The following is a 14674-nucleotide window of genomic DNA, read 5'->3' as shown; positions in this document are numbered from 1 at the left end:
GATTTGTTTATACATATGTATATGGATTCATATAATTATGATTAATATATGTGCACTTTAAATAGATTAATGGAACCTGGTTACAGTATCCTGCAGTACGAGAGTTTCACATCGCAACTTAATCGTTCGTCGCAGCGACGACTACAGTCAAGTAACAAACCGCCTACAATGTGAAAGGAATTTCATGGACTTCTTCGACCGACACCGTTATCTCGTCGTTAATCTCGTTTTAATGCGTACACGCAAAGATATATTTAGATTCTGTTATTTATGATCATTTATATAAGAGATTCCTATTGCGTACACGCAAAAAAATATATTTCGATTCTGTTATTTATGATCAATTATATATAGGATACATGATACTTTATATATATAGGATACATGACCGAGGTTATACTACTTCACTTTTAATAGCTTTCGAACAACTTTTCGTCCATTACACAGTTCCAGACAACCACCTTTAGCCAATTGAAACGGCCTTTTTCAATGGTAAAACAAGGGGGAAAAATTTTGCCTGGGCGGGTCCAACGTTCTATTTTGCGCTCATACTTATTCTCTGCATCCTAAGCTACACGATTACGTTCGCGATGAATAGATCATCCCAGCACGAGTCCTTCGCCAGCAAAGTAGAGTTGAATATCCTTCGGGTCGTAATTGTCGGAAGTATGTCCCTTTTTTTAGTCGATTCCGACAGTAGCCGGAGCATTCCGCATTAAAACGAGATTAACGACGAGATACGGTGTCGGTCGAAGAAGTCCATGAAATTCCTTTCACATTGTAGGCGGTTGTTACTTGACTGTAGTCGTCCGCTGCGACGAACGATTTAAGTTGCGATGTGAAACTCTCGTACTGCAGGATACTGTAACCAGGTTCCATTAATCAGCCTGCAAGTGAAATTATACTTGTCACAAGGGCAAAGTAAATTCAGACGACATCCAAATACAGGGGAGGGGAGAGAGCCATTTAGACCAGACTTAACCCACATGAATTCGCTGATATTTTGGAATTCAAAAAGAGTCCGCTGTACAAACTTTTTATCCATGGCATTAACAATGAGTGAACCTATCAGGTCTATGATGACTTGTAAAATATCCATAATTATAAAAAATAAATAGATATCAATACGAATCTCAAAGAAATTCGATAATTACTGGTAGTAAGTTACTAGACAAAGAAGTGGAAAATGGAGCATATTTGTAAGATTGCCAGGTCAGCATAAGAGTCAAAGAGAATATTAATCATGATTCTATGTGCCCTAACAAAAGTTTCATATTCAATTTTCTCGTGCGCATCCTCTGAGGTTAATTTTTTTTAAAAAAACTTTATTAATAGGTAGGAGATGCAACGAAAAAAACCCACTATGTAACTAATTTCTAAATAAACTTTGGGTTTTTCAAGAAAATGTGACATTTTCCCATGAATGTTTTACTTGAATTGTAATAGGCTAATGTTGCAAGTAAATATTTCATATCATATCGTGATACTTCCAAAATGTCTATGAGGTTCAGAAAAAAAAATTAATTCATTTTGTTGTTATAGAAATTCTATTTGCTTATATTGTTCATTAATTTTAAAATGATTACAAGTCCTTAACTAATTGCATTACACACACGGATAAGAATAGTTATGTGGCCCGTCATGTGACCTATGAACCACATGTGAAGTTCATGAACTAAGCATTCCTTTCTCCAGTCAATCTGCTTTTGCAAGCAGAGACGACACACAGATGAAGCCTGTGTAAGCAGATTATTGAGGTTAAAAGGAACAAATGCTGATACGGCAATGATGGCGTCGTCACTTGGCAGGAGATTGCTCTCAGCCAGCTAAGAGTTACGTTACTTGCTGTAAGAGATACGACTTTAGTATTTTCAAATGATATTTTAGTGTTTTAATTCTCCACCCGCATGAGAATGTCTGAAAAAAAAAAAAAAAAAAAAAAAACAACAGTACCAAAATTGAACAATATATTAGTTTCATGTTGGCATTATGTAAAATAAATATTCCTTATTCAAACTATATGAAAAAGGTTTCCATACAAATTCTATATATATTATTAGCCCTGTATAAGATTCATATAGGATTATTCCATAGATAACATTTTCACTTCTAGACTTCCTGACTTTAAAATCTCTTTTATTTTATTTTATTTATTTTATTATTATTAGTTTATTTATTTATTTATTATTTATTTAATTTTTTTTTTTCATTGACTACGAATATAAATCACCGGGACAGACAATATGTCAGTAGGTTTTTGGATATGTGTTTGAACTTTAGCTTATTTGTCATTACTAAAGCGTTAAGTTAGAGTTCAAATCTTTACGCATATATATTTAGATATTTAATTAACCTATGGTTACGTTTTGCTTATTGATTTTATCGTGATTCCTTTTTATTATAATTTTGTAACCCTTCCGACTTCTTACGGAGTGTAGTTATATTGACTCCACTTGTATCCATATTTATTTTATTTTTTTATAATTTAATTTATTTATATATTTTTTTTTATATATTTATTTGATAAATTAATGGTTGGCTTGAATATGTGGAAAAGTGTTCTAGCGGCGTACCGTATAAGGCTACTTGCGGCATTAATTCTATAGATACAAGATATAACTGATAAAGGTATTTAAAACCGCGAGAACCGCTATAATCCAGTTTGATCCAATATCACGAGTTGTAACTCGTAAGACATTGACACTTTTTTTTTTATTTTATCTCTTATTTACCAAACCGATTGACTCTGGGTGATCAAATATATTATTGGTTTTCTTAATGGAAAGGAATTCACACAACGTGTTAAGGAGATTATATGATTTACACCACCCGAGTCACAGATTATTATGTGTTGAATTCCATATTTACTGATTTAGCACTCGTAAATATTCCTAACGCACTCAATTGCGGTGTTTGTTTTTAGTGCTATTAATTCTATATAACGTGTCAAGGAACTATTAACACTAAGAAGTGTTTATTCCCTCTGTCAGACTCGTAATTCTGTTAATAATTCTACGTATATTCTTTCAAGGATTGATTTGGCCAGGATAGGCTCCTAAACTGACAGGTGTCTTAGTGTGTCCCTTGTCTTCATGACACGTGTTACAATCAGTTATGTGCTATCCTGTAAAGCATTGTAGGCCAGTAAAATAGTGATTTGGCTTTCTGTGACATAGGAGGGAACCCTGGATGACGGAATGCAACCAGTTTATGACGATTGGTATGAAAGAGATTATTATTACTACCTGGTCGTTAGTCATCTGCTGTGTTCTTCGGGTTTTCCTCGTCACAGAACTACATATAATATTACATTTGATTACATTATTCTGATACACATACTTTAAATGTACTTTTGCTTTAGGGTTTCTGCTCAAAAGTGTTTATTGTTTTTGCTTAGCCACTGACCCTGTTTCCGTTTCGAAGTGTTTATTGTTTGGTGTTATTGCTGCTGACTCTGTTTCCGTTCGAAGTGTGTTTATTGTTTGGGGTTATGTCTGTTTGACGCTTGCTTTGTTCAGTTTGTAACAGTTCTGCGCTCCGACCCAGATATTCAATGCTCGCGATCTCTGGGTTAAGGAATTTTCTTGTTTAGATACGGTTTTAACAATAGGTACGGATGTTTCTATATCTTTTAGTCTAATTAATGGTTCTTTGCAGTATGATGCGGGATTGCGGGATAATGCGTCAGCTATGATAATTGCTTTCCCAGGTAGATATCTTATCTTGGCTCCAAAGACCTGAATGATCATTTGTCACCGAGTTCCTTTTGGACTGTGATTAAAGCCTTTGAAAAACTCTGTAAAGGACTCATGTTCAGTAAAAGACACTTTATCAGGATAGCCATAGATTATGAACTTAAAATGTACTAGTGTTAAAGATACCTAGCCCTTCCTTGCCTATTACTGCATATTTACTTTCAGAGGGCTTTAGTTTACGTGAATAAAAAGCTATAGGGAAGAACTGTTTATCATATGACTGAAGTAATACCCTCTTACCCTTGGTCTGAGGCGTCTGTTGCAATAAAAAAAAAAAATTCCCTTATTTAAATCAGGGATTTTTTAAGTTAGTAAGCTGCATTTTCCGCTTTTAAGATATCGAACGCCTGTTGATGCTTTTCAGACCATAATAAATCTACGTTCTTCTTCGTAAGATCTGTTAAAGGAGCTGTCATGATTGAAGAGTTACATATTTACATACGATGTAACACCCACTACAGCGCAAAAGTGCTGTATCCCCCTTTTACGTTAATAAGTACCGGAAAGTTATGAATAGCCGACACCTTACCATGGGACTACTTTTAAGACCTAGACCAGACACATAAAACCTAGATAAACATGTTCGGTTTTTTAAAAACTCACATTTAGATATTTTACTCTGAGATTATTTGTCTTTGTCTCTGTATCACTAGCTCTACTTTATGTGAATGTAATTTAAGGTATTAGAAAAGATTACAAGATCATCCATATAGGCATGTAGGGTATCCCCTAAAAATCTCCAAAACACTATATTGTAATTGGGGTGCAAACGTAAGCCTGAGGCATACGTAAAAATTGATAATGTCCCCCCCCCCTGAGTGTGCTGAAAAACGGTGTATGAGGTACAATCACTTAGGTAATGGTATCTGGTAAAGCATTTAAGTAAGTCCAAAGTGGTGAAAAAAAAAATTTATTCTAACCTAACAGAGATAAGATGTCGTCGGTACAATCGCACTGGAAACTATCGGAGTCGTTCCTTGTTTAAGCGACAGTAATCTGCGCAGATACGCCAAGTCCGATCTTTTATGGCATGACGTTTGAGGGAAAAAAAATTATATGGGCTATTTGATTTCCTAATGACTCCTATTACTAACATTTTTCAACTTCGTCATTTATCTCTATTTTAAAATTTCATTGAGAATCTATACGAAGGTACGTAAATAGCTTTATGTTTGTCCTTAGACCGTGTTTGTTTCAATGACATCCGTTTTTCTCCCAGAGATCACTCGCTAGTGGAGAACTTCCTGGTATTCAGGTAGAAGATAAAAAAAAAATTCTGCTGAATCACCTCTGCTTGAATGACTTTACGGATATTACTTTAGATAGATTATCAGAGAGATTCATCCACGACTGGTTGGGCGTGATTAAAAATTAGCAACAATAAAAAATGCGATATTTATAAACTTCTGTATCCACGATATGTATACTTTTAGGGCTTTGTTCGCGGAAATCGTTTATATTTCAGAGTGTCGGGAAGGATTAAAAATTTCATTTCCCAGCAAAGTCTTTTTACACGCACTAAGACATTCGAGGTTGCATGCTTCTCGAGATTGCGTGCAAATTGCGACTGCGGTTGTGGGAGAATTCTGTTGGGTCATTTGAACAATGTTACGATTTATGAGACAAATGTATAGTTCCTTTATATAAGTTATTATTTGATTAACTGTCTCATTTTTGTTCAAACGGATTGTAATATGTTTGAAGGTTTATAGGATTTTCCTTTGATAAACACGATTTTGCAGGATGTAAGATAATATTTTGTATACCCCTAGATGAATCTTACAATTACACTAGATACGAATCAATTTTTTTTATAACTATAGAGGTATCTGTAAGCGCTCGCTTATCCTGGACTTCTCATTAGGGAAGTTCGAACAACGACGGTGAGTCCGTAAAATACAAGATATTGCGTGTGACTAAAGAAATAAACAAGATATTCTAATTTTTACGGCGCGTACAGTTGGGCTTAATCCACCAGTATTTATTATAACTTAATGTATTAAAATTAAACGAAAACCTGCTCTGATTACTTTATTACGGTCGTGTGTTTCATAGGAAAAATCCTTTTTAATTCAAAAAGATATTGGTATGAACCAACATCGCTTTTCCCCACTCTGCTAGAGTCGCTTATTGTGTGGAATTTGCTATGTTTTGAACACTTCGGCAGTTTTTACTAACCTTGACCGCTTGACTAGGTGACACAGTAACCGAGTTTGCTTGTTTGATTCTGAAAGGCTACTGTTTCTATTTCTGTTTGTAATAATTAGGATCCTTCTCTTTATTACCATCGGCAACGTATTGTGTGCTTTTAGCATTATGTTGCTGGTTACGTATAAAGCAATGAATGACGAACTATTAGGAACTGAGCGATTACTAATAAGACAAGTTATCACTACTGCATACAATTTTACTGTTTGTACTTCATTCTTTGCTAAAATTAGAAATAGTGAGGGATCCTGGTCAGCGCATTTAGCCTGATAAAGTTTTTTGTTTTTTTTACAGACATGTTATTCCTTGCAATCAGCCGTATTTTTAAAGTTAAGTTGAGTCATTGAGGTTCGATATTTTTATATAACTCAAAAACTCAGGCTAAAAACTGCGATCGGGGCTTTGCAAAGGAGCATTTATTGTCATGACCCGAAATAGTGTTACCTCTAATTTATCTAGATTTGTACGGGTGTTCCACTTGTTTTTTGTGTGTTTTCTAATCACTACGGTGCTTAACGACCCTATCCATGCATCTGTATAAATACAGACGTCCACTGCGTAAACGCATATTCACTGTTTAATATGATTTGTAACGTAAGGGATTAATAATCACCCAAAATGATAAAATTAACATAGTATATGATTATGATATTTCAGTAGAACTTCTGGAAACAGACACTCAAAGATAAAAACTCGCAGTAGCGAAATCTCAATGATATAGATAATTTATGTAAAAAAGTAAGATTAAGAATGTCTCGTAACTTCAGCCACAGGAATAACGAAATTCGACCTGCAAAGGAAACACTCAAAGTTACTCCAAATGAATAAAAAATTGTACTTAGCTTGCTTTTGTGGGAAGTCACGGTGTTCCGATAACGACACACGGCCTTGGTCCTCCTCTATTTAGCGGACGACCTGGTTTGGCTTCAGTTTTCCCCCGTCGCGTTGTTTCGATGATTCGAGCCCTTGAAAAATCCGATGCTGCAGACGCGTTCGGTTTGTTTCTTGCAGTGCCGGAAACGCTCACTAACGATGTTTTCTTGAATGATTCTATGAGAGACGAAGCTTCCGTTGCCGTAGGAAAAGGACACGTCGGTTTTGTTTCTTGAAGTTATTCACTAACGATGATACTAAGTGCTTGACGAATCTTGTTGTTTTCTGAAGTCGCTCACTAATGATGATACTAGTTGCTTGAAGAATCTGCTGCTTTCGTCGTCGTTGACTTCTTATGATACATGATTTTATTATTCTGGTTTTTTCTTCGTAGGACGTTGTAGAGTTCTTCTGGTCCGCTGGCCACCAATATTAGGGCTTGTGCCTTGTATGATAAGGGCGCCCTATGAGGTAATGTTAGACTAGCGATAATCTATACGCTAAGTCGGTTGGTATTGCACTTCCATCTTCAATGGAGTGTCCTGGGGTTTTGTAGATCACTTACGAGTCGGTATTATCTTTACGACGATGTGTTGAACTCATGGTTCGGGAGGTTCTTGTAGAAAAACACAAGGTATAAAAATAGTATATTCTGAAGTTTTACATGATGAAGATCAGGTATGATCGTACAAGTCTTCTATGACGATAGCTTGATCGCTTCTGCCAATGATGATGGCTAATCCTATTCCTCTACATGATAAAGCTTAGGTAAAGAGGTACAGGTCTTCTAATGACGATAGCTAACACTGTTGCTGGCTGTCTACCATCCTCCGTTACAAGTTATGAAGAAGCAGACAGTAGTTCGAACATATGAACATACATACAATGACATAGTTTCATACGAACACACAATCAAATGAGACACGCTACAGATCACGTAGGCCGTTTGATTAATAGGTCGGGGTAGTTGTCTCAAGCAGGGAGCTTGGCTAATGTTTATAAACATTGAATGACTACAGGTGACGGCATGTTATCTTAGCTTACTACTTATTGTATACGTCATCTTTAGCGTCTCTAGTCGATCACATTCCTGCAAGCAATCTGGTTGACCTCTTTAGTTTTAGACTTTTATATATATGGACTAACATTCCATATTTTTATTATGTAAATACTTACACATATATATATATATTTATTTATATAAATATATATACGTATACTATATAGCATGCACAATTAAAGACCAAATCCGCTGTAGTACTCCATCGTTTCACTTCCTCCGTGGATTTTGTCTTTATTTATATAATCAATTTCACGGTCCATCCAAATTTTCGTTATTCAGTTGTGTATATATAATATATATATAGTATATATTATATATATATATAATATATATATAAATGTATATTGTATGTGTTTATACTTCTGGAAAATTATGATAATAATGTAAAAAAAAATTTAAGGATAAAAGCAAAGAAGAACAATGAATATTAATGGACGTCTAAATTAAGAATAATGAAATAAATCGACCACAAACAGTCTTTAAGACAACATAACACTCACTCACCATGCATCTTCATTATTCGTTTCTTCAACACGTCATTATATTCTACGCTGTGAAGATTGACCCCCGCAGCTTTGATTAGATCTGAAAATGCAGCTCATTATCTCTTCTCTCTCTCTTCTTTTATTCTACAACTTATAATTCAAAAACTTCAGGGTCTACCTTATTACTTATAATATTTCCATCTTTGCTGACTTAAACTCTCTCTCTCTCTCTCTTTCTCTCTCTCGGGACGATCTAGAAATGGGTGTAGTAACGAAATCATCGCACACACTCGTCAGTCCTAAAGGGAATAACTTGACGCAGCTGGGAGAGAGAGAGAGAGAGAGAGAGAGAGAGAGAGAGAGAGAGAGAGAGAGAGGTGCAAGTGTCTGCATGATTGAAAAGGCGGTGGCGGTTTCATTACCCTTAATCACCGCTCGTTAGTTTGCATTTGCAACTGCATAATTTGCAGGCGACGAGGGGAAACAGAGAGAGAGAGAGAGAGAGAGAGAGAGGGGGAGTTAAATTGTTGAGATTTGTTCTGAGAGAGAGAGAGAGAGAGAGAGAGAGAGAGAGAGAGAGAGAGAGAGAGAGAGAGAGAGGTGTGTGTGTGTGTTTATAATCACGCTGTCACGTCATTTACGTATACAGCTCTGAAAATGTGAAAGATATGAAGACTAAATCGGTCAGAATAATATATATATTATATATTATATATATATATATATATATATATATATATATATATATATATATAATATATATTATATATATATATGTGTGTGTGTGTATGTGTATGTATGTATGTATGATGTATGTATGTATGTATGTATGTATGTAGTCTGCAACCAGTCCTGCATTAAACGCAATTATGGTCGATCTCAGCGCTGTTTACTAACACCAGAATCCCATTTGGAATGCAAACATTGTGTCGCCAGAAATTTAATTATAGAAAAAACTTTGTTTAGCAATCAACTGCATCACGTTCTCTCTCTCTCTCTCTCTCTCTCTCTCTCTCTCTCTCTCGTTTTCTTGCAATTTTATTTAAATATTTTGTAATCCAATTTGTATTTTAAATCTGACGGAATTTATAAGTGAGAGTTTGGTAACAATGACATTAAATATATACATTTTCTTCGTTATTAAATGTAATTACATTTTGCTACTAGAGGATTTATGAAAGTCATTGGAGACTTCTCGGTAATAATTTAACATTAAAAATCTCTCGGTATCATAATTTATTTACTAAAGATTTGATTATTTTGATGTTGAATTTAAAAAAAAACTTTATTTATTTGTTGATTGTTCCTTATTGTATTCCTCTCTCTCCACCTTTGTCCATTTCCCCCTTCCTTTTGAATGGGCATTGGCTAGGGATGGGTGTGTATTGGGTAAGGGTAAGGGTTAGGGTAGTGGTATTCTTAGGGGAAAAGGGGGAAGGGGATGAGTTTTATCTGATTATCCTCCATCTCTTCAACTTCGTTCATGTATCCTTTCCTTGGGGAAGGCGCACTGGTCTGTATTTTGGGGGTGGGTGGTTAAGGGATAGGTGAATGGGTAGGGGAAAAGAAAAGGGGAAAAGGGGAATGGGTGGGGTGGGGAGGGGAGGGGAGGGGAGATTTTGGTAGGTGATTAGCGGCTGTGACTCTGTGTGCGCCTGTAGTTTATGTAAACGACTAAAACGCCCAATTAGGGGGAGAGGTCCTACCTGAGTCTCGTTAGATTCGAGAAAATAATTTCCCTCTTATTTGATTTTAATTTCCTCCCTGCGGTAGATGGCTTTTGGAAAAGAAGAAGAGAAGAAGAAGAAGAAGAAGAAGAAGAAAGTGAGGAGGGAGTAGTAAAAGTAGTAGGAGTTCTTTCCCCAACCTCCTCCATCCAGTGCGATCACTTCCAGTCAAGCGGTTCTCATTTGTTCTCCTCGTAGCGACGGCGGCGTTTGGAATGGGATAATTAATGCAATGTCATTAAAAAGACATTATTTTATTGCGTGTAGTCATAATGAAAAGGGGGGAGGGAGGGGGAGGGGGAGGAGGAGGAGGTCAGGTAGGTAGAGGTTCAATTCTAACAATGTTTGAACAGCGCCTTGGGTCGAACCTGTATCAACATTGGCGTGGAAAAAAAAGTGAAGGGGGGAAAAGCGCCTCGGGAAAGGGGAAGGGGGAGGGAGGACAGTGAGGGGAAGGGCTGTGGGAAGAGGAAGAGGAGTAGGGGGAGGCGGGAAGTGGGGTGTCGGGGGAGGGGGGTCTTTTTCCCCTCTTTGCATTATCCTCAGAGATAATTGAATTTAAACAGTTGGGGTCCAACATGGCGGATGTCATTAGTAGAAAACCCTTACCCTTCTCTTTTAACCATTTTGTGACCTTTTCCCGTTTTCTGCCTTTCTCTCTTTTGCACTCTAGGTCATTTACTTCCTCTCTCTCTCTCTCTCTCTCTCTCTCTCTCTCTCTCTCTCTCTGACACACACATACTCTATAGTTAAATTTGTATCAATTCAAATACCTGGCCTTCCTTCTTGTCACGAATTTTTTCATATGATTTATCCCTCGTGTCTAGATTTTACTATAAATATTCACCTCTAGATTCTATTACAAGTTGTCGTTTCGTATATATAGATTAGATTCCCCTATAAATTATATTATCAGTCTTGTATAGGATCCACTACAAACAGAATGCCCTGTAAATGCTTTTAGATGCGTAACAGCACTCATTACCTGGCTGTTATGTTTACGTATGCGGTTAATGTTAACTTTTTTATGTTAATGTTAAATCCATATTGTATTCAACTAAACTCCCCACACATTACTGGGCCGTCATGTTAATGTTAACGTTATGCTGTTAAGGTTAAATCCATAGCATTTTTAAAAGCCCTCTTGCCTAACATCACATACAGTAATGTTGTCAAATGTAGTTAATGTTAAATCCATCACATATTTAACGGTATTCTAGTCAATTATATCTGGTAGATCATTTCTTCATATGTTAAAAACACTGTCTGTAAATTAACATGTGATTAACTCTTTTATTTGTCAGATATTACAGGTGATTATCTGTTATTTATACACATGTTAAAAACATTGTCTGGAGATTATCATCATTAACGCATCCTATATTTTTTCCTGATGTTAAAAACAGTATCTAAATTAACATCATTAACTCTTTATCTGTCAGACATTTTAGGTTATTATCTGTTATTTATACACATGTTAAAAACACTCTCTGGAGATTAACATATCCTATTTTTTTTTCTGTTACAGGACTCCGTCAGTCCTGCAGTCAACGGTACGACGTCCCCCAGAGAGAACGGCGTCGCCAAGAAGACCCCGCCCCTTGGCTCCGTCAGGTAAGGAAGGGGTCTCTCTGGGGTCCTACTGAAGGAAGTCCTTCCATTTAAGCTCCTTGTGTACACAATGCATGCAGGACTCTCTCTCTCTCTCTCTCTCTCTCTCTCTCTCTCTCTCTCTCTCTCTCTCGTCGTGTGATGTCTTTCTGTTGTTTGTTTGAGATCCTCCTGTTGATGTGGAATGTCCTACTGGGCAAAGCAAGTGCCCAACGCAATATAGTCGCGGCCAGTGAGCCTGACGGCCGGTAGGTTGCCAGGACGTGATAATGAAACCTCTAGACTGACTGTATAGGTTGCCAGGACTTGATAACAAAACCTTTAGACTGACTGTATAGGTTGCCAGGACGTGATAACGAAACCTTCAGAAGACTGACTGTATAGGTTGCCAGGACGTTATAACGAAGCCTTCAGGAGACTGACTGTATAGGTTGCCAGGACATGATAACGAAGCCTTCAGAAGACGAACTGTATAGGTTGCCAGGGACTTGATTAACGAAGCCTTCAGAAGCTTGACCTGGGGTAGAGGTTTTGCCAGGGACTTGATCAACAAAACCTGTAAGACTGACTGTATAGGTTTGCCCAGGACGTGATAACGAAACCTTCAGAAGACTGACTGTAGGTTGCCAGGACGTGATAACGAAGCCTTCAGAAGACTGACTGTAGGTTGCCAGGACGTTATAACGAAGCCTTCAGGAGATATGACTGTTAAGGTTTGGCCAGGACGCTGCTAACGAAGCCTTGGTTCCAGAAATACTGACTGTTAGGTTTTGCCCAGGACCGTGATAACGAAAGCCTTCAGAAAGACTGACCTGTAGGTTGCCAGGGGGGGGGGACGTGATAACGAAGCCTTCAGAAGACTGACTGTAGGTTGCCAGGACGTGATAACGAAGCCTTCAGAAGACTGACTGTAGGTTGCCAGGACGTGATAACGAAGCCTTCAGAAGACTGACTGTAGGTTGCCAGGACGTGATAACAAAGCCTTGTATAGAAGACTGGACTGTAAGATTTGCCAGGACCGTGATTTTTTTTTTTTTTTAACGAAGCCCTTCAGACTGACTGTTAATGAGGTTGCGCAGGACGTGATAACGAAGCCTTCAGAAGACTGACTGTAGGTTGCCCTGACATAATAATGAAACCTTTAGACTCATTGGCCATGGCAGTAGTAAGTTCAGACGCTCATTGTTGTATGTAATGAATACAATGCATCCACGAGGATGACGATTTGAGTATTATTCATGCTAATAATAAACTGCGTATTGAAAGAGATTTTTGTGAGTTATATTCAAGCGCTGGAACTCGTGGGGTTATCAAAGCTTACCTTTTATAATTTTATTATTATTATTTTTTTTCTCTTAAATGTCCATAAGTTGTTTAATTTTCTTCAGCTTATATATATACTTTTTGTTAACTGTCCTGTTTTGTTGTGTGATGCATATTACTAACTTTTTTCCAGTGATTCTTTATATATATATATATTATATATATATATATATATATATATATATATTAAATATATATAACATATATACATATAAGATATATATTAATTATATATATATATATATATATATATATATACATATATCATATATATATATATATATATATATATATATATATGATATATCTATTAGGGATATATATATATATATATATATATATATATATATATAAATATCATACATATAGATATATATATATAATATATATATATATAAATATATCTATAATATATATATATATTATATATATATATATATAATATATATATATATATATATATATATATATATATACGGGGTGTCCATAAAGTCAGTACCATTACAAGCATTTTTTTACTTGTAATGGTACTGGGACTTTTTGGACACCCTGTGTTACTTGCTTGTTTGCTTCACTCTAATTATGTTTAAGTATCAGTAAGTTGTAAGTTATTTTCATATTTTAAATATTTAATTCAATTATATTAATTCTTAGCAATCGGTGTCATTTCAGCATTAATTTTACCAGCAAGTACTAAATATATATATATATAATTTTTTTTCTCAAACGCTTTCTTTCTTTAAATAAATCTCTAGCATCAATAAATTATAAGTTCATTGCCTTTTTCAATTAATGAATTAAATTTTAGTGTCGTCCAAGATTAACTTAGACTCTAGATGACTTTTGAAGTTGAATTAGATATTATTATTATTATTATTATTCATTATTATTATTATTATTATTTATTATTCCCCCCCCCCCTCCTCCCCTTCAGCCCTCGAAGTTCTGGCAGCTCATCCTCGACGCCCCAGGCAAGGAAGGAGGAGAAACCCGCCACGCCCAACTCCAAGACGCCCACGCCCACCTCCTCGGGCTCCGGCTCCGTCAAACCCGTGGGCAAGGCGGCGCCCCTGCCCGGCGTCGCTCCTACCCGCCAGGCTACCCGATCCCCGAGGCCGCCGCCGCCGCCGCCGCCCGCCGCTGCCGCCGCCGCTGCTGCCGCTGCGGCCGCAGCAGCCGGGTCGGCAGCGCCTTACCCGCCGCCGTACCCGAGGCCCCCCGCCCACCCGCAAGCGACGCCGCCCTCGTCGCTGGATATGCACGTGCGCGCGCCCTCGCTACACCCGCTGCAGGGTGGCAAGCCGTGAGTAGCTCCCACTTGTCCTCCTGATTCGTGACTTTAACAAAAAAATATATATATATAAAAAACAAAAAAAAAATATATACATATAAAAAAAAACAACCCAAAAAAAGTGCCAATCAAGTGCCTGTTCAATCATAAAAAAAATATATATATATAAAAAAGTGCAACTACAACATCATCATCATATAAATAAAAAAAAATAACATTCATCATGCAGTGGTTCTTCTCCAGTGGTTCTCTGTTCATCATGTTGATAGACTTCGAGTAAAGGACTAATGAAATAGATGACAATAAAACAGAGATAGAGGGAGAGAGAGAGATATATA

General features: G+C 36.7%; 1 protein-coding gene across 1 annotated transcript in view; it reads left to right on the top strand.

Annotated features, from left to right (window-relative positions):
- Nucleotides 1–14674, top strand: part of LOC135199491 (protein groucho-like) — a 47016-nt gene that overhangs the window by 16939 nt on the left and 15403 nt on the right. The window contains exons 3-4 of the mRNA XM_064227581.1: nt 11640–11725; nt 13980–14348. Coding sequence (XP_064083651.1) covers nt 11640–11725; nt 13980–14348 — 455 coding nt within the window. The remainder of the gene's footprint in view (nt 1–11639; nt 11726–13979; nt 14349–14674) is intronic.

The sequence above is a fragment of the Macrobrachium nipponense genome, chromosome 25, assembly GCF_015104395.2.
Source record: "Macrobrachium nipponense isolate FS-2020 chromosome 25, ASM1510439v2, whole genome shotgun sequence".
Lineage (NCBI taxonomy): Eukaryota > Metazoa > Arthropoda > Malacostraca > Decapoda > Palaemonidae > Macrobrachium > Macrobrachium nipponense.
This window is presented reverse-complemented; position numbering and strand designations above follow the sequence as displayed.